Source organism: Dermacentor albipictus, chromosome 1, assembly GCF_038994185.2.
Source record: "Dermacentor albipictus isolate Rhodes 1998 colony chromosome 1, USDA_Dalb.pri_finalv2, whole genome shotgun sequence".
Classification (NCBI taxonomy): Eukaryota; Metazoa; Arthropoda; class Arachnida; order Ixodida; family Ixodidae; genus Dermacentor; species Dermacentor albipictus.
This window is the reverse complement of record NC_091821.1, coordinates 137,689,888-137,716,545: the sequence shown is the minus strand read 5'-3', so window position 1 is coordinate 137,716,545 and position 26,658 is coordinate 137,689,888. Positions and strand designations below refer to the sequence as shown.

At 49.5% G+C, this 26,658-nt stretch overlaps 1 protein-coding gene and 1 long non-coding RNA gene across 3 annotated transcripts in view; one reads left to right on the top strand and one right to left on the bottom strand.

The window, feature by feature from the left end:
* Positions 1-2,441: 2,441 nt before the first annotated feature.
* Positions 2,442-26,658, bottom strand: part of LOC135911805 (uncharacterized PE-PGRS family protein PE_PGRS24-like) — a 31,009-nt gene continuing 6,792 nt past the window's right edge. Inside the window, exons 1-2 of one of the 2 annotated variants that reach the window (XM_065444147.1) lie at positions 7,847-8,108; positions 2,442-5,505 (exon numbers count right to left, since the gene is read on the bottom strand). In XM_065444147.1, the coding sequence (XP_065300219.1) occupies positions 2,812-5,505; positions 7,847-7,906 (2,754 nt within the window). In that variant the 5' untranslated portion in view covers positions 7,907-8,108 and the 3' untranslated portion in view covers positions 2,442-2,811. Of the gene's footprint in view, positions 5,506-7,846; positions 8,109-26,658 lie in introns of those variants that run through there. The other variant, XM_070526322.1, reaches the window with a different exon arrangement.
* The window catches only part of LOC139050132 (uncharacterized), a 31,315-nt gene continuing 12,988 nt past the window's right edge, over positions 8,332-26,658 (top strand). The window contains exon 1 of the long non-coding RNA XR_011508803.1: positions 8,332-8,752. This is a non-coding gene — a long non-coding RNA (uncharacterized lncRNA). The remainder of the gene's footprint in view (positions 8,753-26,658) is intronic.

Genomic DNA, 26,658 nt, shown 5'->3' with positions numbered 1-26,658 from the left:
GGTATTCCATATTGTCGATTAAGGCTACTGAGGGCCACTAGGAAGGCCGCTGTGATACAATATACGTAGCGTCAGTTGATTGACTTTTGATCTTAATCCCAAAACTTTTCTTTCATGTGATTGGTGTATGGTATTCGTGAAGCATTTACAGCAGCCGCCGTCGTGTTAACAGCACTGAGCAATGCGTTTTCTGGGTGCTGTTGCGTACTCCAGGGTAGTGTATCGTACTGCTGCCGAGTAGTAGCGATGCCTGCTTATCGAAGCTCGACCGACGTTACTTGTTGGGTAGCGTGGCGTTGTCGGCGGGCTGCAGGCATCCGGTAGACCATGGCGACCAAGCAAGGGCGAGACGATTTCTAGTGCGAAACTTGCACGGTTTATTGAAAGTTTGATGAAAGATGATGAGAAGAGAATGAAGTGTTCTAAAAAGTACATTTCGGGGACCCTTAAATAGGCTCTCTACAATCGTGGGAGCGATCTTGCTTCTGTCGACGTCACGTGACCGGTACAGAAAGCCTGCTGCAAGGAGGAGGCCGTCCCGCCTCCTGGAATTGTAGACGCTTGTCCGTCTCTTCTGCGCGTTGCTGGTTCGTGGAAGTTCTCCTGTAGACTTTGGCCGTTCGAGGAAAGGGTCCCTCTAAAGTCGCACACACACACACACACACACACGCACACGCACACACACACACACACACACAAAAAAAGAGGCCTGTAAACACTGCGGGGCTTCCGCCAGACCGGCAGACACTCGAAATGGTCATGGCGAATTAGGAAGTCACGCTTCATTTCGACGAGGCAAGGTGTGTGAAGGTCGGGTGAGAGAAATTCCTTTCTGCACGTGGTGCCAGACGCCAACCATAACGGTGCCTGTTTTGGAGGACGGTGTAAGTACAGTAGCAGAATTTTTCATACAAAACGCGCCTAACTGTTCCTTTTACTAGAGTAATAACCACCATGATGAAAGCTTCGCTGGGCAGTGTCCTAACACGGATTTGTAATGTCAACATCAATTACCACGATTTTTTCTTCCATGTAAAATGCATTGTCCCTCATAGCTATGTGCTAAGTGAATGTTCAGTGTGTAGCCGAGCATCATAAAGAACTTCGCGTGCTGAATTTGCAGATATTCTTGTTACGCAAAATTCATGGACTGACACGGCGCATATATACATTGCAAAACCACTAGACCCCTTTAGTGCTACGTAACTTGCGATATCCAAGCCTCAAGTTTTCTTGATTCACGCGGTTTTGATGAAGAAACAGCGGTTCAGGCATGGCAGCATAAAGAAGCCGACGTATCCTTCAGTAAGTACGGCTCGAGCCGCTCATACCCCATGCATGCAGGAAGGGAACGAGTGCGCGCCGCAGCCGAGCCAGCCGGAGCAAGTGGCGTCCTGACCGTTACGACGTCACTCGCAAGAGGGAGCCACTCCAACTCCTCGCTGCTATTTCTCTGTCGCTTGTTTAGTCAATCGTGTGGAAGTGTCCGCCAGCCGTACAAAGTGCAGCCCACTCTTCACGTGACTGATAGCATTGGTCCTTGTTGCCGCTTAGATGCACAAGTATCAGGGGTCTCCGGTAGTTAGCACAAGAGGACTCGAAATGCGGGGCTCTAGCTCTGTAAGCTCTGTACGTTAGCTTCTGTGAGCTCGCATAGGAATAACCATCTGCTAACTGGCGTAAATTCGTAACACGTGCTTTAACGTGCGAGGAGGAGCTTCATGAGGGACCTGACCAATGAAGGATGCGAACAGAAGCAGGCGACGCCCTGCTTCCTTATTCGTCAGTCATCTGCATTCGTTCCTCTATTTATGTAAGAACATACACGACTGCATGCGCGTCCAGGATCTTAGCGAGGCCACCGCCATTTTGGAAGGCTCAAACACGCTGTAAAGAACCAATAATATGGTGTTGCTCTTAATTTGTGACGTATGCGCATCTTGTGCGGTGCACGTGAAGAGTTGTGCGCTCTACAGCTCTTAATTCAAAATCACACAGCAGAAGACTCCACTTTTGTTGTTTAAGGTTCCATTATGCAGACCTTCATTACAAGAACATAGCAGTCGTTTATATAGATCGGAATTGAGCGCAACCCAGCTCGCGCCGAGTATGGAAAGCTTTTTACATTGTAAACGGGATACTAGTCCAGTGCGTGATGCTGCGACAGCACGCCGTATTCTCTTGACTATCCTGTTTCGCTACACTTCCATACGCCAAGAAATTATGTCACTACGCACATCCCTTAACACCGAAATACCGATCATACCACCCAGGCAGCATGGAGTGGATTGACGGAGAAACATTTCATGACGAGAACAGGCATGTATACCGTCGATGACTGATGATCTGGATGCGTCATAAATTTCTCCAAGAAGATTCCGATAAAGACTTATTTATTTGTAGTACCGTCATGTGAAGCATCACCGTATGAATCAAAAGTAGCACACTTTGCTTCATAACCGTATCGGTATTCTAGCGAATGCTAGTCGTTGGTTTAGCTCCGCTTACGTACTACACGCGCATTTTTGTGAATAGCTTGTATCGGCGAATAAGGGGAGAGAAAGCCTGTACAGCCACTATAGGTTGCTGCGATGAACAGAGAATGATGATTTGCCACGGTGTAATTTCTGAAGGCGTTATTCTAGCGTGAAATAGAATGTTGGCGATCTTTCGAGCATAGGCATCACCTAAGAGTTTTTATTACGTGTGATAGACAGTTTTATTAGGGCTGGGAATGCGTTTTATTTTGATGCAATGAGTTTAGGACGATGTCATATACAAGGAGTTCATAGAACCTACCTATAGTGTTCGCTAATGATGAAGCCGCTTGATCTTTTTGGAGTACTCTACACCCAGTCCCAAAATTGGAATCCTTATGCCTAGCCCAACACCGAAACCTTGGACATTGTTGTGGGGATGACCATACACAAAACCGTTGCCAAGATGCTTCACCGAATGGCTGACCGATACGTCGGGCCCAAAGTTGTGATAGAGCTGGAAGACTGGGTAGTTGACGGCTTTTGTCGTGGGCATAGCGTCCATGAACTTGTAATAATGGTACGGGTCCTGCAAGGCCTCCTCCTTGGCGAATTCTCCCTTTTCCACAGCCACCGATACGGGAACAGGCAAAGCGGTGCCGACAGCCGCTGCTCCACCACCGTGGCCCACACCTCCGTTAAAAGCAGCGCCTTCGGCACTGAGACCCAAGCTCGCAGCACCAAGACTTGCGCCTGTACCGAGATCTCCAACGCCAGAAAGGCCGAGACCTGGGAGGCCAGCTCCGGCGTTATTCAGATTCACAGCGCCTGATCCTAGGTGTCCTAGGCCAGCGGTGCCTGCTGCAACAGCTGGCAGGAAAACAACGCCTTGTCCAAGTTCATCAGACATCCGCGCGGTTGCTTGAAGTGCTGTAAATCGGGCAAGGCGTATTATTTGAGCTTGCCTGAGCTTTATCTCTGCTTCGGTGAGTCCACTAATGTCACCGCTTACGTCATCTCTAGCCTCGTTCTCACTCTTGCCTCCCTTGCTGCCCTTTTTTTCAGAGTTATCGAAGCTGCGGCCTTTTCGACCACTACCGCTTTGTTCCTTGCTTCCACCACCACCACCGCCAGACGTACCAAATGCAGCACCTTTTCCATTCGTACCACTACTAGGAAGGTAACTCCCTCCAAGCCCTCCATATTGGTATGATAGCATAGCAGATCCTCGGTAGCCAACATCTCCACCTCCTTTGACATCTTGACCACCGTAGCCACCACCAAGACCACCAGCTCCTCCTTCATCCGAATATCCGCCAGGCCCGGAGTAGCCACCGCCGCCTCCTCCACCTCCTCCGGCATATCCACCAGAACTGCCGTAGCCGCTACCAAGGCCTCCGCCTCCTGCTCCTCCACCTCCTCCGGCATATCCACCAGAACCGCCGTAGCCGCCACTAAGACCTCCGCCTCCTGCTCTTCCACCACCTCCGCCGTATCCACCAGAACCACCGTAGCCGCCACTAAGACCTCCTCCTCCTCCTCCTCCGGCGTATCCACCAGAACCGCCGTAGCCGCCACCGCGACCTCCACCTCCTCCGGCATATCCACCAGAACCACCGTAATCCCCACCAAGGGCTCCTCCTCCACCGCCGTATACACCAGGACCGCCGTAGCCACCGCCAAGGCCTCCACTTCCGCCTCCTCCCCCTCCTCCGGTATATCCACCAGAACCGCCGTAGCCACTGCCAAGGCTTCCGCCTCCTCGATCTCCTCCGCTTCCTCCAGCATATGCACCAGGCCCATAGATGCCACCAAGATTTCCTCCTCCACTGCCATATCCATCAGTTCCACTGAAGCCGCCACTTGCACCTGAATTGGATGCTTGGCCTCCGTACCCCTGTCCGAGTCCTCCATTTCCGCCATTATATCCACCTTGGCGACCAAAACCGCCAGCTCCACCTTTCGCACGTAGGTCTCCGTAGCCTCCTGTTAAAGCTCCGCGCTCTCCAGCGTAGCCACGAAGTCCTCCGTAGCCTCCTCCTTGCCCACCGCCTTCGTTAGCAAGACCGCTGGTGCCACTGTAACCACCGCCTCCACCTGCTCTGTATTCTTGGCCACCATACGCACCTCCTTGACCTCCGTCCCTCTGCCCAGCCGCTGCACTGCCTTTACTGTCAATTACGCCATAGCCACCGTTTCCACCAGCGGAACCACCGTTCACACCTCCTCTCGAGTCGAGTCCATTGACTCCATTTCCACCAGCAAATGCATGCAATCCTCCTGAGGGTCCTCCGGCTCCAAAAGACATGCCTTGTTTTTCAAGGCCAACAAAACCACCCATACCGCCCATACCTCCAAGTCCAAGTAAACCATTTCCACTGTATCCACTTTGTCCAACTCTCTGACTAGTGAAACCACCAAGTTCACCCCCATGTCCACCAATTCCACCAGCACCAAGCTGCGCGCCATGCTCGCCTCCGAGTCCACCTTGGCCGATACTGCTGCGATGGCCGCCTAGACCACCAAAACCATCGAAGCCACCAGCGCCGCCCAAGCCACCGAGAAAGCCCAAGCCGCCGTGGCTGCCGAGCCCACCTGGGCCTCCGAACCCAAAGGGTCCTTCGTGGCTAGCAGCACTGTCGAGCCCGCTGGGGCCACCAGGCCCAGCGTGACCAGGTCCGCCTTGTTCCATGCCGATGTCGAGACGTAGACCCTGGCTTGGTCCGCCTGGGCCACCAAAGCCACCATAGTCGCCGTTGGGTCCTGCCTCGGGCTCTCCGTAGCCTCTTTTATCGAGAACGTTAGGAGGGATATCGGCCCCAGGGCCACCCGGGCCTGCGCCGTCATAGGGACCGCCATGTGGTCCCAATTGTCCCATTGGACCTGGGCCTCCAGCTCCTCCCATGGCTCCGAATTTCATGTCCAGTCCTCCCATTCCATCCAGTCTTTGCGGCACGTCAGGCAGCCCTCCATGAATGTCACCAGCGTTGACGCCACTACAGATGATGACCAGTACAAGGCCAGAAACCTGCACGTAAAAACTGTATTGAAGACAAGAATGGTCTCGGCGAGCTTTAGCTGCTTGTATCATATCTGCTATTTTAACCGCGTGCATCCTCGCTTCGTTTGGCTGATGCTTTCTTGCTAATCTTCTGTTATGGTAAAAGGATAATAACTATCTCGTTATTCATCCGTGCCAACTTGTGACAGAACAGTATTTTAAGTAACCTGCATCACACATAACGTAATTGGCACGAGGTTCCTGCGTCTTCCTTTACAAAACTTACAGTGTCAATTTCGTGAAATTTCTTGAAGTTTCTTGAAGCATGTGCAAACGGTGTTAGTATACCTTTGAAAAAGAGAAAAACTAGCGAAGAAAAGAAGTCGTGCTGCATCTGTCAGTACAAAACTGGCCCGCTCGATGCTATGGGCACAAAAAGTGCTCGAACAGTGCTTGAACAAAAATGTGCTAAATAATTAGCGTTTTAGCAAAGATGTTCCGCCCCGCAATGGCATGAAAGGTTATTCATGCGAGAAAAGGAAAAATTGTTCGACAACGTAACATTTTGTTTAAGAGCTCTCTAAAGCCTCGTGAAAATGCGCTATAGCAATGTAATTCATTTAACTTGTTAATTTACTTCGAAGTGGGCACAGCCTTGTACTCGAAATGTAATCTCAATGGCTAAGATCGGCGGCAAAAATTCTATGGAAGAGTGGCAACCTGTGAGCGGGACCTTCCCCAATTTACTTAGATATTGGAGCTTCTGACGCCACCATTTCCAATTCTTATGCAAATTTGGCCAATAGGTTATTTCGTTCCCAACTTACATTTACTGACCACGAAGCCTAGGTAGAACACTTGCGCCGAATTGTGCGGTTACAATTTGCCTTGCTTGCTCCTGCCTCACGAAACCACAAACATTGCTATCGCGCTGCGACCACTGAACGCCGGCAAATTCAAATTATGTCAGGATTTCGTTCGCTCGATTATATTCCTTTCTTATCACCCACCGTTCACGACCGGCTGCCCCCGGCGTGGGCGAAATGCTGCTCGGGCCACTGATGAAGAACGAAAGCGAGTAGCATCGGAATAGAATCGCGAAGTTTTCTCAGTAGCTGTGTTTAACCTCCCCCAAAAATGCACAGTGGGTCATGAGAGACGTTGTAGTGGGGCGCTCCGGACCTATTTTGACCACCTGGGGTTCTTTCACGTGCGCATAAATTCAAGTAAGCGGGCGTTAATCATTCCGCCGCCGACAGAATGCAGCCGCCGCGGTCGGGCATCGAACCCGGGTCCTTGGCAGCAGGACCCCTCAACCACTAAGCCACAGCGGCAGCTGCGGGATTGCAACGTCATTTCACACGTGAATATTTACGTGAAGAATCAGTGCAAGTGTTTGAGACCATTGCCCTTTCCATCGAAATTTTTTCCAACAAAATACTACCAACGAACCTATGCAACATACACTATGCTAAAATGGCCACCGCGCAGTTGGCCATATTGCGCAGGGAATATGAAATGTGTAGCTCCATTCATTTCTCCATTTCGGAAAAACATTTTCGAGAACGCGTGATTTAAAGAGAGATTTTCCAAACACCGCTTTCATGTTGATACGTGTAATTGGCTTTGATAATGTTAGTGGCTTTGATAATGTTAAAAGAGAGTAAAGAACGAACTCCTGCTTCTTGGATGCGATTTACATAGGTTATGCGCAAGCTGAGTATGAATAAAATGGAGTGAGGTCATCTTCATACTCAGCTGTCGTAATAACCTGTGTAAGCCGTAACTTTTTGTACGAGAGAAGCGCAAATTTTAGAAATAAGTGAGGGGGATAATAAATAACCCTCACTACATATTGAAAATTGACTTCCCATGGTTCCAAACCCTACTCTTGCATTTCAGTATACGAATGCGTCTGCATACACGGGAGAACATTGTAACCGGGATGAACAAAGCAGAGTCCGTAAGGCGTTAGCTGACGTGGCACGCACGCGCGGTATCTTAAGCACGTTGAGCATAGGCGTAGAAGACATTCGGATTTGGGTTGGGGGGGGGGGTCGTCAGCAAAGGACCAGCGTAGCAGTGGCGAGCGACAGCCTGAGTATCCAGAAGTCACGCAGAGGTTGCCTTGTCACGCAATCGACACGTACTCGAACGCCGCGCGTCCGGAAACGAGGCTGAAGTTGAAGTGGGGCGGCCTTGACAAAGGCCTCTGTCCACGCCGCCCCGCTTGCGTGTTCAGCCCGTCGTTCCCGAGCGCGCGCTCCGCCGCGCACGGACTAAGCCGCGGAGGAGTCCGGGGCACCATCCTCGCGTCGGGCCGTCGCGCAGTGTCCGAAGGGAGCAGGCAGAATCCAGAAGCACTTACGAGTTGACGCATGGTGGTGCTCATTGCTCGCGAGCATTTGTTTATCCACTGTGGCGGCATTTCTCGCCGGCCTCGTTTTATATGACGCCAGGGGGAGGCGGAAAAGGCGGTGCCTCCGGTTTCAGGAAGGAGCGGAAGCGCCGAGGCCCCGACGCGAGGCGCCACTCCCCGCGTGAGTGGTTCCCGCGCGCACTGCGGCCATCGCGCTTTGCAGCTCGCGGCGCCGACGCTCTCGCGTGAGCAAACGCGTCCACGATAAAGCGGCGATGCCTTATCCCGGCCAGCGGGAACAGCGCTGGCCCGACTGTTCTTTCGTTTTCTTCCTTTTGTTTTCTCCGCAGCGTTCCTGCAGGTCTTTATTTAGCACCGTTTCAAGGCGCTCGCGCGGCACTCATGGGCGGCTCCTATTTTGAGTGGACGGAAGTCAAATTTTCTGTCCCATAGGCTCGGTTTCGGCCGATTGGGAAGAAAAAGACCATCCGGAGTCGTTTGCATGGCGCGGATAAGAGAACGCCTACTGCCCGATTAGGCTTCCCTAGATAGGCGTTCAAATGAGCGCCCGTAGAGTGAATATTATCGCTATACGCGCGCGCCGCTTCGCACGGTGTTGTAGTTATTTTCGTCAAATCGCGCGCTCCTCGTTTTGCTTTCGTGAACAACACAGCTGGGAGCGTGTTTATCTAAGTAGCCGACAGGGCCGCGCGAAGATCGATGCTTCTGCTGCAAGTACGCACGAAATCCGCTGGAAGGGGAGGAAAGGAGGCTCGCTGACTACATCCTGGCTTGTCGTCCCCTTTTTGGAACGTGTTAAACGAAAACTCTAACGTTGATTAATCTAGGGCGTTATAAAAAATTCACCCAGCCTCGCAACTCTTTGTGCACCGCGTCGGCAAAGCGTCATTGAAGGTAAGCAGTTTTCTTCATAACTTCTAAAATATTTTTCTAATTAGCATTGGCTAAGATATAGTGTAAATGTTCCTTTGTGGGGGGGGGGGGGGGGGGTAACCGTAGGTGCCCGTTGCTTTCCTTGAAGCCGCGTATAAAAGAGGGATTTGTGGGCTAACTTACGCACAACCCATTGACTACGCGCCGCATTCTCCCCATAGGTTCTGCACCATCCTGGTTAACAACCATTTATTTAATGAATCTCTCGATATCAGGGTAGAAGGGAACGGATGGTGCCGTTTTGAAGCGTTCTTTGCCTATAATTCACCGATGTCTACTGTAACGGTGTACGTACTTATATTGCCCTCGAGATTGACCAATAAACTTTTGCGTAATCAAATAATTTTGTGCAATACAAACCTGCATTGAGATTGTCGACTTAAATGCATCTCTGAAGTCCACAGGATCCTTGTTGGTATAGCCCAACATACTGAACGTCTTCTTTAATTTTCTAATATGCGAGCTGCTGCCCCTTTCTTGGTCAGATGGGGATATATACGCGCCACTGAATGCTCCGGCCTATATAGCAGGGAATTTCGACCGAAAAAGCAATACCAATGAGCGCACCTCCATTCCTGAGCAATAAGACAATACATCACGCCATAAAACTGGTATGGATAATGTCGGCTCACATATAGGTATCTCCAGCACAAGCGAACTTGTTTCAATTTTAATGGAATACACCAAGACGTGCAAGGGCTTCTTTGATCTTCTTGTATTTCTTATATTTGGTGTGATCCATTCTTGGGGTCAGTGAGCGTGGGCCGAGTCTTAGTCAATCCCCCAGGAAGTGTTTGTGTCACTGTAACATAAGGGGTGTGAAAGCTTTAAATGTGTTGGATACGTCACGCACTGTTCTGACCATATATATATGCCTCCCATGCCCACGCTTCCCTCGATAAGCATCTTATACATCGCCTTTCTCCTCATGACAGAGATAACAGCTACGGGCGACAAGACCGTGCGCGCCATCCACTATACCACCGCTACTTCGCTATAGCTAAAGCAAGCTTGGCGTCATTGAAATTCCAGTATTGTATTGTATCTGTTTCCATATAATTTTTTTCATTTTTGTGAGGATTATTTTTGTTCGATTATACTTATTACTCATCGTTGCCCAGTGCCCCAGCATGGCGATAGCGGCGGCGTGGCTTTGCACCGCGGGAGGTCAAATATACAATAAAAAATTAAAGGCATTGTTGCAAAGTCCCGCAGCTTTTGACGCGTGAATTGTGGTCTTCTGTTATCTATGAGCTACTAACAGTTACACACGCCGATGTCACTCATCTGCTATGGCGTCCTGCTGCTGAGCACAAACTTGTTGGTTCGATACACGACCACAGCGCCTGCACACGATGTAGCGAGAATTCAACAGCGTTCGCGTACCGTGTTTTTGGTGCATCTTAGTAAAACTCTAAGGCGCTAAATTTAACCTGGAGTGCTCGCCCCCCCCCCCCCCACCTTTTTACGGCCTCTGTCATAGGGCGTGTTCTGCTTTAAGACTTTATAGCAAATAAATAAGTAAATGGACAGTTTTAATGAGCTCCTTTAACATCAGCACGACTTGAGTGGCGAAGTGTTTATAACATATCGGAAATTCCGCATTCAGGAATTGCTGTAGACGCCATATACTGCGTATTCCTTATTCGACTTCAATATAAAATTATTCGCGTAGCAATATATAGACACCATAATAGTCACAGTGGAGATGTTCGATCAGCGATGCACAACTTAATGGTACACTATCTGTACTGTTATCAAGCACGCGTGATGTAACGTTATCAAGCCCGCGTGCTGATGTATAGCATGAGCAAGACAGATTACACGTGTCGCACTCTTGCTATCATGTCCAGTCCAGTTCGAGGGCACTGACGCCTGCTGAGCGGAATTACTCGCAATTGGAGAAAGAAGCATTGGCCTTGGTATTCGGCGTTACTAAGTTTAGAGATTACTTGTTGGCAAAGCATTTTACTCTGGTGACGGATCACAAACCACTGACAGGACTGTTTCACCCGGAGAGGCCGATACCGCATATGGCAGCAGCGAGAATTCAACGATGGGCATTGCTACTGTCGGCTTACCATTATGACCTCGAGTACCACCAAGGGCACCTAAATGCTAACGCAGACGCCCTCAGTCGCCTTCCACTGCCGTGCTTAGGTGACCGAGGAGGGCAAGAACCCATGGAATACGTGCTTTATACGCGGAGCCTAAATTCCATGACCCTTTCCGCTCAGCACTTAGCGGAACTGAGCCGATCGGACGATACGCTGCATCAGATCAGGGGGTGGATCACACATGGCTGGCCGCGGCAGTTATCGGTGGTACAGCAACACCTGATGCCGTACTTTTCTCGCCGTAACGACCTCACGGCCTGTCACGATCTGCTTTAAAACCAGAATGCATGGAGCGAATATACGACGAATAGTCGGCGTTCGACGGCCGGCGGCGTACGCGCGACGCGCGGCGGCGGAGAAAACGTCGTTCGCCGCCGATCTAGCTGGCGCAGAAAAGTTCGTCGGGCGTCGGCGATACCGGAAGCGGCAAACGAGCGGCGCCCCACAGCGAGCCAATCAGGTCTCACTATCCGCCCCGACTTCCGACTAGGCTTCCCCGCTTGTCCGTGTATCCCGATCCCGCTCTATCGTTCACGCCGGTCTCCCGCTTTTCGTAGTCATGGCATCCAAAGCGGCGCGGCTGGAATTTAACAAGTTAATTTCGACTGTTCAGAAGCGTGCCGCGCGCGCGTTGAGCCACAGAACAGAGCCGCAGAGTTGAAGGAACCAAAAGTTGTTTACCCGCCCAGTGTTGCCACAACGCATAGCATCGCCGCTTTCTTTAAACTACATCGGCAGATGAATGTCTCAAACACATAAAAAACACTAGAAACCATTTCTAAACAAAATTTTACGCGTTTTTAGAGTGTTCCACAATTCAAAGCGATAATAGTTGTCGTTAAAGTTTTTTTTTTTGTGTCATGTGTTTCACTACAGCGCATTTGCCTCGTCTAGCCACACTGATAACAACGCAGCGACTCGCCTGTGGCGGCCGCCGCGTCTTTGCTCCATGTAGCGCAGCCCGACGAACATACGGCGTCGCGCCGCGGCAGATTTTCTGCCGCCCGAACATCGTCGTGAAAGTTCGCTCCATGTATTCTGGCCTTTACTGGGGCCATCGAGTAGTGCTGCCAGAGGCTGCGCGACGATGCATGCTAAAGGAACTGCACGAAAGTCACCCAGGTATCAGTGCCATGAAGCGCACAGCGCGAGCGCTTTTTTGGTATCCTGGACTAGATAGGGACATCGAAGTGTTGGTTAAAGGCTGCCCTCAGTGTATACAATGTTGGCCCATGCCGGCTGCTGAAGTTCCGTCTCCATGGCCGGCGAGCAACAAACCATGGCACAGGTTTCATATGGACTTCGCGGGCCCCATCAGTGGCTTCCAATGTTTTCGTGTTGGTGGATGCCGAGACGAAATGGATTGAGGCCATACCTTTGAAGACCGCCACAGCGGAGACGACCATTCAAGTACTTCAAGGTATTTTCGCACGTTTTGGCCTGCCCTACTGCTTAGTATCTGATAACGGACCACAGTTTTCAAGTGCTACTCTGTCCAGTTTCTTGAAGGAAAGCCAAGTGAAACACATCAGAACAGCCCCATACCATCCTCAGTCAAATGGGTTGGCGGAACGGGCTGTACGGACAGTAAAGGAAGGGCTTCGAAAGAATGCGGCAGGTACATTGCAGGAGCGACTAATCAAGTTTTTATTTCGTTATAGAACGACACCATTGGAAGGAGGAAAATCGCCTGTCGAACTGCTGTTGGGCTTCCGTCCCCGAACCAGGCTGACAGCTTCACTGACAGACAAAAAGGTGACAGAAAATTATTGTTTCGGCGAACCTGTTCTAGGAGCAGCAACAGCACCAACACTGTATCAACCTGGCAGGCAAGTATGGTCTCGCTAGTTTCAGTCTGCTCGGAAGTGGATGCCGGCGACAGTCGTGTCCACGACGGGAGCACGCATGGTTACATTGGAAACACCGGAGGGACCGCAGCGGCGCCACGTAGACCAACTCCGGCCACGGCTCGGCACAGGGTCGTTACCTAGCAAGCCGAGCGAAGTCCAGACCGGCGACAAGGCTGTCTAGCGCCGAGCAGGCCGCAGCTCATGAAGGTTCGGAAGCACGGGTTGTCGGCTCTCAAGCCGAAGACCAACAGCTGCCACGTCGTTCGACTCGCCTACGGAAGCCACCAGATCGTCTCACTTACTCCAGCTTAGGGGGAAGGGATGTAGTGTTATCAAGCACGCGTGATGTAACGTTATCAAGCCCGCGTGCTGATGTATAGCATGAGCAAGACAGATTACACGTGTCGCACTCTTGCTATCATGTCCAGTCATGTGACCCTTTTCTGTTTTGTTATAAAACTAGCAACACCAAGCAATAAAGCGTTCTTTGATATGCCGCTACCGCCGGCTATGTTCGGTTACTTCACTTTCGCAAGGTGCCATTTTCTCTTAAAGCATTTCATGATTTCTCATTGCATCTGCTACCTGTATAGTCATGCTGTGACCATGAGTGAACGTTCTTCGTGTAGATCATGAGTGTTTGCTTGGCACAATTATTGTAAAGAAATGTAATTGAAGTTTATTGAATTTATGAATTCATAGCATAATGAGCTGAATCACGGAAGGAAGGAATAAGTGGAGAAGGAAAGGCAGGGAGGTTAACCAGTTTAGCTTAACCGGTTCGCTACCCTACACATGGGAGCGCGATGGGGGGGATGAAAGATGGGGAAGGGAGAGAGAGAACACATAGCACAGCACACACATCGTCAGTTAGAGTACATCACTCTTGCAAGGTACGTGATATCACTGTCACAGCGGCTTGTCCAATCCCGTCTCTTTCAAAAGCTCAAGTAGTCCCTTCGTCGCCTTCAGCTGCATGCGATGTCTTGTGTCGGCGGCATGTGAAAATCGTTTCGAGGGACAATGGTCTAGTGTCGAGGTGCGCTAGAACGGATGCCAGGGACTGCCGCTGAACATTATGTTCAGGACAGTCGCACAGAATGTGTTTGTTCCAGCGTCTCCTCGCAAAGACAGGCATTGCAGAGAGTGTTGTCGGCCATTCCAATGCGAAATGAGTAAGATTTCGTGAAAGCCACACCTAGCCATAAGCGATAAAGCAGAGTGGCCTCGCTTCGGCGGAGTCCAGTTGGCATACAGAGATGCATCAAAGAGGGCAGGTGGTATTGACGGTTGCTTCGGTTGGTCTGGCTGTTTGGTGCGCACCATAGAGAAAGCGTGATCTCCTGTGCAAGCACTCGAAGTCTGCTAGCTGCGTCGGACCGTGAAAGTGGTATGGCCTCTTCTTGTGTGTCTTCAAGAGCTGCCCGAGCAGCATTATCGGCGTCTTCGTTTCCTACGACGCCGCAGTAACTTGGCAGCCACTGAAACGTCACGTGGTGTCCTTTCTCCTGTGATGTATGGAGTAGGTATCTAATATCCAATACGAGCTCTTTCGAATGACCCGCGACGCAGAGCTGATAGCACAGATTGTAGGGCTGCCTTTGAGTCACTCAAGATTGACCATTGTCGAGGTGGTTCCCGATTGACGAAACAAAGTGCAGCGCGAAGAGCAGCTAGTTCCGCAGATGTCGATGTTGTTGGGTGGTCAGTCCTAAAGCTGATGGTAATAGCTCTTGCTGGGACAACCACAGCACCGGACGAACACTGGATGTTTGTGGAGCCATCAGTATAAATATGTAAACTGTCCGCGTACCTCTCGTGCAGACGAAGCAGAGGCAGTTGTTTCACTGTTTCCTGATTCCTGGTACACTGAGATGGACTGTGGGGCTGATAAGACACTAAGGGGGTATCGATGGTTTAGATGCAGCGCTGAAGCCCGAGGGAAGTTTGTCGTTGTACTTGACGATAGTTTTAGAGAATGATGCTTGGTGCCGGTCTGAAGGTAGTGTTGCAAGGTGGTGATAGGGGGCACGTGCAAAATGTCTGATGTGCGTTCTCAGGGCTTCTACCGTAATGTGAGTTCGCATTGCATGGCCCCGAGCAATCGCAATAGTTGCCTCTGTTGACGTGCATCTAGGCAAACCAAAGAAAACTCTGAGTGCTTGAGCTTGTGTTGCCTACAGAACGCGAATATTTGTCTTGCAGGTGTTGTTTAGTATAGGTAGACTATATCTTAAAAAAACCGAGAAAGAGAGCTCTGTAGAGTTTCAGCATTGCGTCTACTGAAACAACTGGGAAGTTCCTGTCAGGCGCCGTTTCATGTAGGCCATGTGCGGGCTCCAACAGAGGTCTTGGTCAATAATTACGCTAAGAAATTTGTGGGTTCTGACATAGGAAATGGTCCGCCCATTGATTGAGATGACATAAGGCGTCATCGGTTTGCGAGTAAATGCCACTAGTGCGCATTTTTCTGGTGATATGCTGAGACCTTGTTTACACAAGTAGTTCGCTGTCAAAGTTGCCGCTCTGAATCACATACGGTATGACGTTCAATGGGCCGGAGCCGCAACGACTGGCGCACGCGCGGCGGCAGCAAGACGTTTCTACACTCTCTAAACACAGTAACCTCTATCAAGAGCATATTTTCACATTTTCTTAGGCAACCGGCACTCTTTGCGCTATGTAGTGGTACTTAGTCCTACGTGAGGCTGTTTACTATAGGTACTCTCGGTTCGGCGATTTCGTACGCGGTGTTCAGTGGCGCACCACACAGCGCTCCGGTTGCCGCGTTTCTGCCATCGGTCCTTCCGTCTGCGCTGCTCGTAGTTTTCGCTAAGCCCGGTGCCCCCTTGTTTACGGCGCACTTATCTTACAGCGAACTGCTAGCCTCTAGTTGGTCGGGATTTTTCGTGTTCGCGTGCGCGGTGCCCCCACAAAAACGTGGGCCGATCCCAGAGACGCTGCAAAGAAGCGGTAAGCGCACAGTCTGCTGCTTCTCCAAGAGGCATCATAAGAGGTCATCAGGTGACATCATCACTTGGCGAAGACGTTATCGCGTGACGTCACGTTTGACGTGAAGACGTCATCAGATTACGTCATCAGGCGATATCGTCACGTGACGATGCCGCCATTCTGCTATTCTTGAATTACAACCCGGAGCTATCATGTCTGCAGCTTGTAACTCGTACTTTACCAATTTCCTGACGTGACTTTGAGAAATTCAATTAGTTGAATAACACACTTGCGCTTGGCGCAGCGCCTAGGATAATGAGGATGTATACTGCACTTCCACACACGTGCGTTCGCGCATGACGCACGTGTGCACACAATGTATCTGTCCTTGATGTGTGAGCGCTCAGCCCGCTGCATCTGTCGCGTGCGTTGCGACCGTAATTGACATTATGGCAAGCACTGTAGAGAAACCGTACCTCCACCTAGCGGCCGCGGCCACTCAGACAACCCTCAAACGGCAGCGGGAAAAGAGTGAGTTTCTGCGTAAGAGAAATATGTTTTCTCGTATATCCGAATTACACTCCGAAGCTATCGTGTCTGCAGCTTGTGTGTAAGTGGTACTTTACGAATTCTCTGAGGAAATTTAGTTTGAAAAAATTGAATTAGTTCCATAAGGCACTTGCGTTTGGCGGAGGGCATAGAGGAATGGACACGTACGCTGCACTTCCACACGCGTGCGTGCGCGCGTGACGTGCGTTGCTTGGGGTGGCGGTGCTCGTCGAACGTCGTCTAACGTCGGTCGTGCTTGTCTAACGTAGGCAACAGATTCGCTGTACATCCACATTCAGAGGGTGGAGGGTGGAGGCGCATTTTCTTTTGAGTGGTGGTGAGGGCCTGATTTATTGGCACCTAGGTAGCTTCTTATCACTGCTGGTCGCACTAAGCAAGTGCCAGCGCCCCTCACACACCGGGTCCTGCGTCAGGCGGGCAACGTGGTAGCCCATTTCCGCCGCGCTCCACCCCAGATAATACCGTCTTTAGTCGAATGTAAAAGCAGCTTTTTTTTTGTACGCTCATGATGACCATAATGTATAAGGTCGCTAAGATTCGAACCAAATAAAATGTATTATGGATGAGTAGCAAAAAACAAGGGCGTCATTTTAATAAAGTTCATCCCAAACAGTTCAAAGCCTTGTCGAACGCGATGAAAATTTATGGTCGTTTAGGTAAGTGACGAATCGGCATCACAACCTTCTTTCTTAAGGCGCTCATTATTTGTATCAGCTCTCACAGAGCCCTTGCTGTCGATGTCCCAGCTGCTCCTACTGCTGCTGACGTTGGCGCTGCTCCTGCTGCTGTCGGTATCTACCCATTCAGAAAACTGTCGTTGTGGGATGATCCGCTCTTGCAGCAAGCTTCGGCATCATATTGCCGCCGAACACCGCAGCTCATTGAAATAAATAAAAAAAAATGGGCGGGGGGGAAGGGGGTGTTTAATTTCTAACGAACTTAACTCGCGATTTTACGTACTGCTCTTAATTTCTGATTATACCTTAGGGAGGTTAGAATTGAAGGGTAGCAATTCTGAGAAGAGGCTAGGAAGAGGCTGCAATGCTTGGATTGGACGAGTGATCACATTCAAGAAACTACCGTAGTGTCTGATATAATGAAAGCAGGTACCTTTTTTTTCAGTGGTCCGGTTATTTGAGCTTTGATTCTCAAACGGGTAGGCTTGTGGTCCAATCTTGGCTTGTCAGTAGAAGCAAGAGGCTTCATTTAATCTCAACCCACTTGCTGAGGAAGCGAGTCTTCAATATGCAGGAGTCACTAGCTTTAAACCTCACCATCTAATGGTTGTCGGATACAAATGTAAAGTTATTACGTGTCTTCAGAGTATATTCCTTCCTTGCCTGTTGAAATGTTGAGTTAAACTATCCAGAGCTCTACTATTTATTTATTTATTTATTTATTTATTTATTTATTTATTTATTTATTTATTTATTTATTTATTGTACCTTCAAGGCCCGAAGGCGTTACAGAAGGGAGTGGAACGAATACACAGCATGTGCAGGTAACAGGGTATAATAATAATAAAAAAATTGAAAGTGCGTATTAACAAAAGTATTATTCAATAGTAGTTCTAAAAACAGATGTATCGGTTATGTTAACAATTGAGGCAGCAAATTACCATATCTTGTTGCGTTATGCTCACTTGTACAATATGACCGAACTGCTTGAAAACCTATAATGTATGGAGAAGCAACGTACATAAACGCCGAGACTTAAGGAATAACTAAAGTTCCGCCAGATTGATGGATTCATTTGGTTTAACGTCCTAAAGCAACATGATGCTTTGAAATATGTCTTATAGTGGAGGACGCTGGAATAATTTTGACTATCTGGTCTTCTTTAACGTGCACAAAAATATAAGTACACGAGCGTTTTTGCATTTCGTCACCATCCAAATGCGGCCACCTTGACCGGGAATCGAACCTGCGACCTCCTGCTTAGCAGCAGAATGCCTTAGTCACGGCGCCTCCGAGGTGAGTCGCCCTTTTAGTAAACCTCTTCGCTGTTATACGTACACTCTCGGAAAATCTATTTTGGCACTGACAAGGGGTCAGTTTTCATCTTTTCAGCTTGAATATTCGGCTCTCGATGTTAACTTAACTTACGGGGTTTTACGTGCCAAAACCACATTCTGATTATGAGGCACGCCGTAGTGGAGGAAACCGGAAATTTCGACCATCTGGGGCTCTTTAACGTGCACCTAAATCTAAGTACACGGTTGTTTTCGCATTTCGCCCCCATCGAAATGCGGCCGCCGTGGCCGGGATTCGATTTCGCGACCTCGTGCTCAGCAGCCCAACGCCATAGCCACTGAGCAACCACGGCGGGTGGCTCTCGATGTCGCAAACAATCCCTCCTCAACGTTTTGGCCATGATGAAAGCCTACTTGAACTTTACGCAAATCATGACCGCGAGTTGAACGAGGTGTGATACTTTGTACGTGCAAATATAGGTTATTGTGAAGTAAGTGGGCAATATGAATGTGTAGGTGGTAGTGATCGCAAAAACGATAGAGAAAGCGCTACGCAGAGAGCAGTGGGTGCCCCATGTGTCTTACTTTCCAGTCAGTGTACTAAGCAGTTCCGTTTACTAAACATGAAGCGAACAGCGGTCGTATTTCTAAGAAACAAAGAATATTGTCCCTTGGGAAAGAATGATGAGCTCGTCCTCATTGGAAGACGGCAGGTCACGAAATTGCAGGGATTGCTTGATGCGATTCCCGTTGCTATCAAACGAAAAAAATCAACCGCACAAAAACAGACTATCGGTTAGACGGCCGATGCCGCGCAGTCTGCGCTTTTGAGTGCCGGTATGTATGCATTTTCAGTGCGGCGTGATCCAGAAACGCTAGTGTCTGCAGAAAACCAGGAAGTACGTACGCCGTAAGGAACCCCGTTCGAGGACCAAATATGTCGCAGCCGCGCACCTTATCTATCTTCGGGTAAGAGATAAGATCGGTATAAAGGGGCCGACGTTTATATGAAGGCTCACTCTGCTTCAGAGACGAGGAGATTCTACGCTTTTGGTGCTTCCGTAGGGTTTCTTGCCCTAATTCCAATGCTAATGCAGATCGGCTCTACTACAGTCGAGGGGGGGGGGGGGGGCGACGGTTTGTTTAAAGAGGGTATAATGATAAACTTGTTTGTGGTATAACACTGTATTCACTTACTGCGTTGGTTGCAACCATAATTTAGGTCTAAAAGCTTTTGTGTTTTGTTGTTACCGCGTCACGATCCGAAACCACCATATAAACATATAAACCACAATATAAACTTTTTTTCGTGCCTTTTGTAATGCGTCCTGGCGCAGAGCGTCACTTGGAAGCTTAAATTTTCGGGGGAACCGGAGATCAAGATGTAAAAATGTGGCTTGCTTTCTACGAGGGATAATCACCATCACTGACTGCCGTAGCGACGTCGCCAATGTGTTGCACGGAAATCACGGATCGGGTATACTGACATGGTCGCTGTTCAAGATTATTCCTTGCGTCGTTTCTGGCCATCCTGCACTTCGTAAACTTTGGGCTGAACGACGCTTATGTGAGTGCGCGCAGCAGTCTGGTGAAGCAATAAAACGACAGACACCGACCAAAAGAAATGCTAAAAATGAATAATTCTTTAAGACGTTCCTAGCTCCCTAGCACAAGTCTCTGTATTGTAGCGGTGTTGCACCTGCACTTTATGGCTTGCCGAAAGTTCAGACGCTTAATGTCCCCCTACATCCAATCGTTGACTACACTCGCTCCCCTCTCTACAAATTGTCCGGTTACCTGCACCAGGTTCTGTCTCCACTCATGGGGAAGGGCTCCCCGCATGTGAGCAACTCCTGCGACTTTATTGAAAAATTTTGTGATGTGACTCTAGACGACGACGAGGTGGTGGCTTCTTTTGATGGGGTGTCGCTTTCTACCTCGATTCCGACTGACATGGCTGTGCAAGCATGCACTTCTGCTCTAGAATGCGACAAGACTATGCCAGACAGGCCGCCTATTGACGTTCCCGACCTCAAGAGGCTCCTCTGCTTTCGCCTTGGAAACACGGACTTCTGCTTCAACAAGGCCTTCTACAGACAAGTACACAGTACGGCAATGGGTGCCTTCGTCTCCGTTACTGCTGCCAATCTTACGATGGAATGGCTGGAAAATCATGCTCTGGCGTCCTTCAGTCCTAGGCCAAGAGTCTTTCTGCGCTATATAGATGACTGCCTTTGCGTGATTCAGCGCAGGACTTTGGCTTCGTTCACTGCGCACCTGGACAGTCAGAGGCCATCCAATTCACAATTGAAAAGGAAGTCGACAGCAGACCCCATTTTTCGACGTGCTTGTCAACAGATGCGGTGGATCGCTTTCGTTTAGCGTATACCGAAAGGACACTCACACTGGCCGCTACCTAAACTTTCAATCCGTTCATCCTGATGCTCACGAAAGGTCGGTTGCTGCCTCCCTATTCAACCGTGCGAACCACATTTGCGCCAAAGCAGGTGGTCGTTTCACCGACTTGGACCGCGTGCGAGACGATCTCTCGACAAGCGGTTATGCCACGCCGTTTTTGAGTGCTGTGCAACGCCGCCTGTCCAATACTTTACCAAAGGCTAGCCCCCGACCAAGAAAGTGTAATGTCATACCGTACGTTCCTGGGATAAGCGAAACCTTGTCTCGCGTTCTGCGCAGTTATGACGTTGAGGTGGCACACGTGCCTGTGTGTAGGCTGAGGTACGCACTCGGGGGCGGTAAGGACAGCCCTTACAAAAACATTTATAGAAAGTCTATAGACGTCTATAGACTGTCTATAGACTTTATATAAAATATTTTTGCAAGGAAGGCTTTCGAGAGAGTCCTTTCCTAGCGCAGTCTACAAGATACCCTACGCAGATTGCGACTAGGCATACACGGGTGAATCGGGAAACTTTAGGCAGAGACTAAGGCAGCGTCAGAACGATGTCGAAAGGAAACGAACAGTTTCGCATGCCCTTCCCGAGCATACACATGCAACGGGCCTCAAGATTGACTGTTAAAACTCAAGAATTATCGGCCAAGAAAGAAACTTGAAATCGCGGCTGTATCTGGAGTTGGAGATAAAAAAAAACACGTCTCACGCTCAGTCGAAGTGAGGGAATCCGTCCCCCGTCGTACGCGCGCTACTTACGTCTCATGCTGACGAATAGAAAAGCTTCCATGAACTTTTTTTCACCCCATTGTGAACAAGGCTTCCGTAGCGAAGCGGAAACGTCTTAAAGAATTCTTCATTTTTAGCATTTCTTTTGGTCGGTGTCTGTCATTTTATTATTATTTTATTTTATTCTGTTTCATCCCGACCAGACGGGCTTCCGTCGAACCTTTGACTTCAGCAGTAGCGGGACAATTGCACTCGCTAAATCGAGGATGCCGCGAGCACCGACGATGTGGGAAGCCGAAATGATCAGGCATTTCATCCAGGGATTTGAGGACAACAACTTTGAGATATTAGTCACATGAAGTCCCGCAAAAGTGTCTGTCGTTATAGAGCTATGACAAAGTTGCTAGCTTCGAAGCAAGCTGGTGGTACACGTCATCCGACCTCGCTTATGGCCTTTGCCTCTTATGCACTAGATGAGGATTTGTGCTGAAAAGAGTTCGCTCGTGAAGGTTCTCTGGTGCTCTTTTAGAGACTCACAATCACACTCCACGTTGACATCGTCTTTGCAGAACACGATCAACTGGCTAGGCACTAGAGGCACTAGCTGCCATTTAACAATCCTCACTATTAACCTTGACCAATAGCAATATCGTTGCGAAGCTTCGCTTCCCCTGATTTTTTTCATTGCGCGCCGATCGAATCGAGGAAATGGCGCATGTCAAGTTTGTTTGTGAAACTAAGATGAGGGGCGCTACAACGTAAAGCTATTCCAAAGTTTTCTATTCTAATTCTGCAATTAGTCCTCCATGATTGGTGAGAAAATGTTCGGGCCAACCCCACTTCACTTGTCTCTCATGCGACGTCACGGAAACCGCGAAAACTGATATGATGTGCGCACACTGATTATGCATGATTAGACCAACTGAAAGAAAAATAATAATTTCTGGTTCAACGCCTTTTTCGCCATCATAGACTGCCATTGATCAAACGTTTTCGGGCTGCTCTCACTTCGCCTGTCTGTCACGCGACGTCTCAAAACCGCGAAAACTCACTGTGTCAAAAAGGACGCATTGACACCGGCATTAAAGACGCATTAATATGCCGAACAAACTGATTTTTTTTTTCTGAATAGGGGAAGACTGCCCCGTTCCGAAAGGAATAGAAGATGGCTGCCTGCCGATTGCTCTGGCACTAGCTACTCGGAGCGGCTGCGGAGCATGCATTTATTTGCGTATAATAATTTTTTTTTTCGTGGCAGTATAGCGTTATCGAGCCCTTTCGGCACGTATACGAAATCACTTTGCCAACTCTTTTTTGCTGAGGATCCATCCCGGCGGAATTTTTAACGTTCCGTTGCACGCCGCCGCGATTTTCAACCAGCCACCGCAAGCTAAATAAGGGGAAGCGCATCAATCGCAAACGCTGGCACCACCCTCTTGATCCGGTTATCTAGGGTGCGATCTTGTACGCGTTCCAAACTCGAACGGAGGCAGTCCGTTCTTTCCGTCGCGAAATTGGCGGTCCGTTCCGTTACGTTCGTCCGATAGCAGACACCACGGAATGATTGACAGCAGATATCACTTCACAATTGACGTCATGGCGTTCGTCGTCGTTCAAACTGACCAAGCGTGTGCGGCTCGGTGGAACGGACCGCCTCCGTTCTATTTTGGAACGCGTACAAGATCGCACCCCTAATTTCACTGCGCTGGCTCCGCTTTATCGAATCTCTCTACACTTGAGCGTGGTCCTCGCCTCGTCTCAGCCAATTCTATAAGAAAATCTTTTCAATGTAGGCAAGGCTATCCGCTTTAAAAGAAAAAAAAATGACTTCCTATAAACGAGGGCCACGTTTGATTGGGCTTTTCAAACGACGCTGCGGGTTACAGCCCGATGCTTGCATCGGCGGTTACGTAAATTTGACGTCAGGGGATTGGAATAAAAACAGATTGGAATACTTTTACCTTATAAGGCCCTTGATTTGTATTTGTTACCAGATTCGGTGCGTCGACATTTCCTCTGCATGCAGCATGCAAATTTTGTAGAAATTCTTCCTGTTCATTTGTACAGTCTTGTACCTACACGCTTATTGCTGCTGTTAACTGCTCTACACAGAACTGTCTGGCTGCAGGCTCTTGTCAAGCTGCGTCTGGGAAGAGCAGCTTTTACCCTCATCCTCCTCCATCAATGTGGTGAAAAATAACTATAATAATTACTTTTGTTTTTATTTAAATACATTCGCCCAACTCCTTCGCCAGTTACGGGGCCATTGTCAGGCGAAATCGGCTCGGACCATCAGAAGGAAAGTAATGCATTCTCTGTAACACGCGCGCATTGCTGGTGACTATCGGCGAGTACATTTGCTTCGCCGGAGGCTTGCGTCACCTGCCTCGCGATGAGCTGTCATCGCTGGGAGCTGCCGGAGATCCCCAGGAAGGGCTTGTACTCCAAATGTGAGGAACCACCTTGGCCCAGACGGCGCGCAAGGACGCTCTCGATTCAAGGGCTCGTGCGTGGCCCGATGCGGGTGATGGGCGTGCCCGAGCCCTGCCCACAGTCTCGCTTGCTCGTGCGCGACCGCGCGTGACCGCCCAGCCGCCGGCAGCGCTGTCTGTGGAGCGCAGCGCGGGGAATGACCGAGTCGCTGCATGTTTTCGCGCGCGATCGTACCCTCGAGTGGTATAACGCGAGCGTAACAGAGGAAGCTGTCCGGAGCGGCCGGGCCGCTTATAGAGCCGCTTGCTCGCTTGCCGCCCCGCGCTTTGCCCGGTGGTGCGGCGTTTTTTCCGCCCACCGTGCGCCTTCGGCTCCGGCAATCTTCGTCGCACATGCCAGGAGCGCGCAAATGAAGCCACGCGACCGCCGTGTTTCAGGGCTGCACGCTCGCATGTTGTTAGCGGCGGCGACGCTTTCTCTGCGGGAAATAGGTGGCGAAAAAATATAAGCGCACTCGAAAGCCCAGGCTCGTGTGCTCTGTTTACGCGGTGGAGGAGGATACGAATGCGAGCTGGCAACTCTGGTATCTCAATTTTCCTCACGCGAGGTAGCTACTAATCGCGTACGCGCCTGGAAGAGTGCACGCGAGAGCTGGGAAACGGTTCCTGGAAGACGGCGTCCTTAGCGCTTACTGGAGCTAGTAAATAGGACGTAGCGCACAGCACCTGCAATATTATTGAACTTCATATGCCTTGAAACGCGCGGGGAGTAATAATTACCCACTGAACTTCATTTGCGAAGTCTTCCATGGTAGAGTGTATAAGCGCGGCTGAACGAGGACGTAGAAAGAAACAGATACACAGACACAGCGCTTCACTTTCAACTATAGATTTTATTTTCGCACGCATCGATAAATATATACCGTGCGAGCGAAAACAAACGTAAAAACAGCAAAAAAAAACATTCAGTGGTGCATTTCGATGAACCGTACACGTGTGCAAGGCATGGGGAAACATGTACTGCAATGGTCACATATATTATTATTATTATCATACATATTATTATTGCGAAGTCATCTCGTAAATTTTGGGCTCGAATATGTTACTACTTGCCGCGGGGATAGGAAGACATTGGCTGTTCTTTTGTTCGCAGTATATTGTATGCCATCACCATTCACTCCCTTTAGGGCATTTATGTCACCTGACTTCAAATTTGAACAGGTGACGTACTGCGCAAAATCCATGAAGAAGGTCGGTAAGATAGAGAGAAGAGACGGACGTGCTACTGTTTATTGCACGAAATGGTTCTTGCACTTCCGGATGCGCATGTGATTAGATTGCCTTATATTGGTTTTCTGTCGCTTCATGCAATAAACAGTTGGTAGTGGTCCTCTATCTCCTTCTTCCTTTTTTTATTTTGGCGCAGTACGTTACTTGTTCCGTATGAACCAACTAGTCCACAAGAAAGTACTTCGTCTGAATTTGTTTTATGTAATTTTTTAATCCTTGCGACCTCTCATTTGTTGGGTGCCGCCTTAAAGTTTTAATTTTAGCATTCGTCTATTCTATGTGAAAAGGATTAGCCAGTGTCGCGTAAAGGCGCCAACATCTCCCAAATGTCACGTTAATATTATTAGATTCGTCGGACGATCTCGCCGCTGCCACCATTTGTTAGGAGTTGAAGGTCGTAGAGAGGAACTCGGTGAACAGGATTTATTTACATTATTTACATCTTAGACAAGACATACCTCGACAGTCTAGCGTGACTCCCATATGGAGACCGCAAGAGTAACATACAGCAAACAGCTTACGAGCACACAGCTCACGAGTACATTTCGAGCATGACAACGAGCACACAACGAGCACACGAGCACCCTCTAGCAACCGACAATCGCTGCTTATATCCTCTCCCCTCGACGTCATAGTTCGACGTCATTGAAGATGATCCGTCCTTTTGGAGGAGGCGGGCTCACATACACGTGTTGCACAGGTTTCAGTGCCGCACACACACACAGGTGTAAAGGTCCGGAGCCGACGTCAGAGGGGCTTCGTAGAACTCTGCTTCGTCCCGGGTGGCGCGGCCGGGTACCACATTCATGAGCTGACCCCGCGCCACGTGGCTGCCGGTTATTCGCAGTTCTCTGAATTGGGCCCCGTCCGGTTGGATTGGAACAAGTGCAGAGGGCTGAAATAGCTGGCACGTTGTCACCCCGTACGGCCATTCCTAACAATATATGCTGACCGTTTCTGTTCACAAACGGGCGTGCGCACAGTGATATTGAAGCCGTCGGTTGTTCTCTTTCTGTTAGAGCTCATCTATGTTTCGCTTAAATAGGACACAAACATTCAGGCAAACAACCAAAGACGAAATTCAAAACTTGGAGAATACGAAAGCGCGCATCTTCATTACGACCATCTTGTGCGCCCTCAGTGAAAATCAGCGAACGCAAGACAGATGGGTCAGAATGATCACAAAGCAGGTAGGAAACAGAAGGCAAAAGCATAATGCAACGATGTCTATAGACATTACACGAATTTATAACATCGTAAGCGTCTGCTAACGAACGGCAATCAATGGCGGTGGAGCTGGACGAACCGCGGATGCCGCGTAATATAATCTTTGATAGCAGTACTGGGCTTATACACCCTCGGTCACTAAGTAGACACCAGGGGGAGGAGGAGGGTTTGTATTCTGTAAGTACCCACCAGGTGGACTCCCCATTTCGGCAGCCGCTGATTGGCGGGGAGCTGTACCACCGAGAAGAAAACTGGCTGTGTGCACCTGTTTCTTTCTCACTGACACCCCAACCCCGCCAATCAGCACTCGATCAG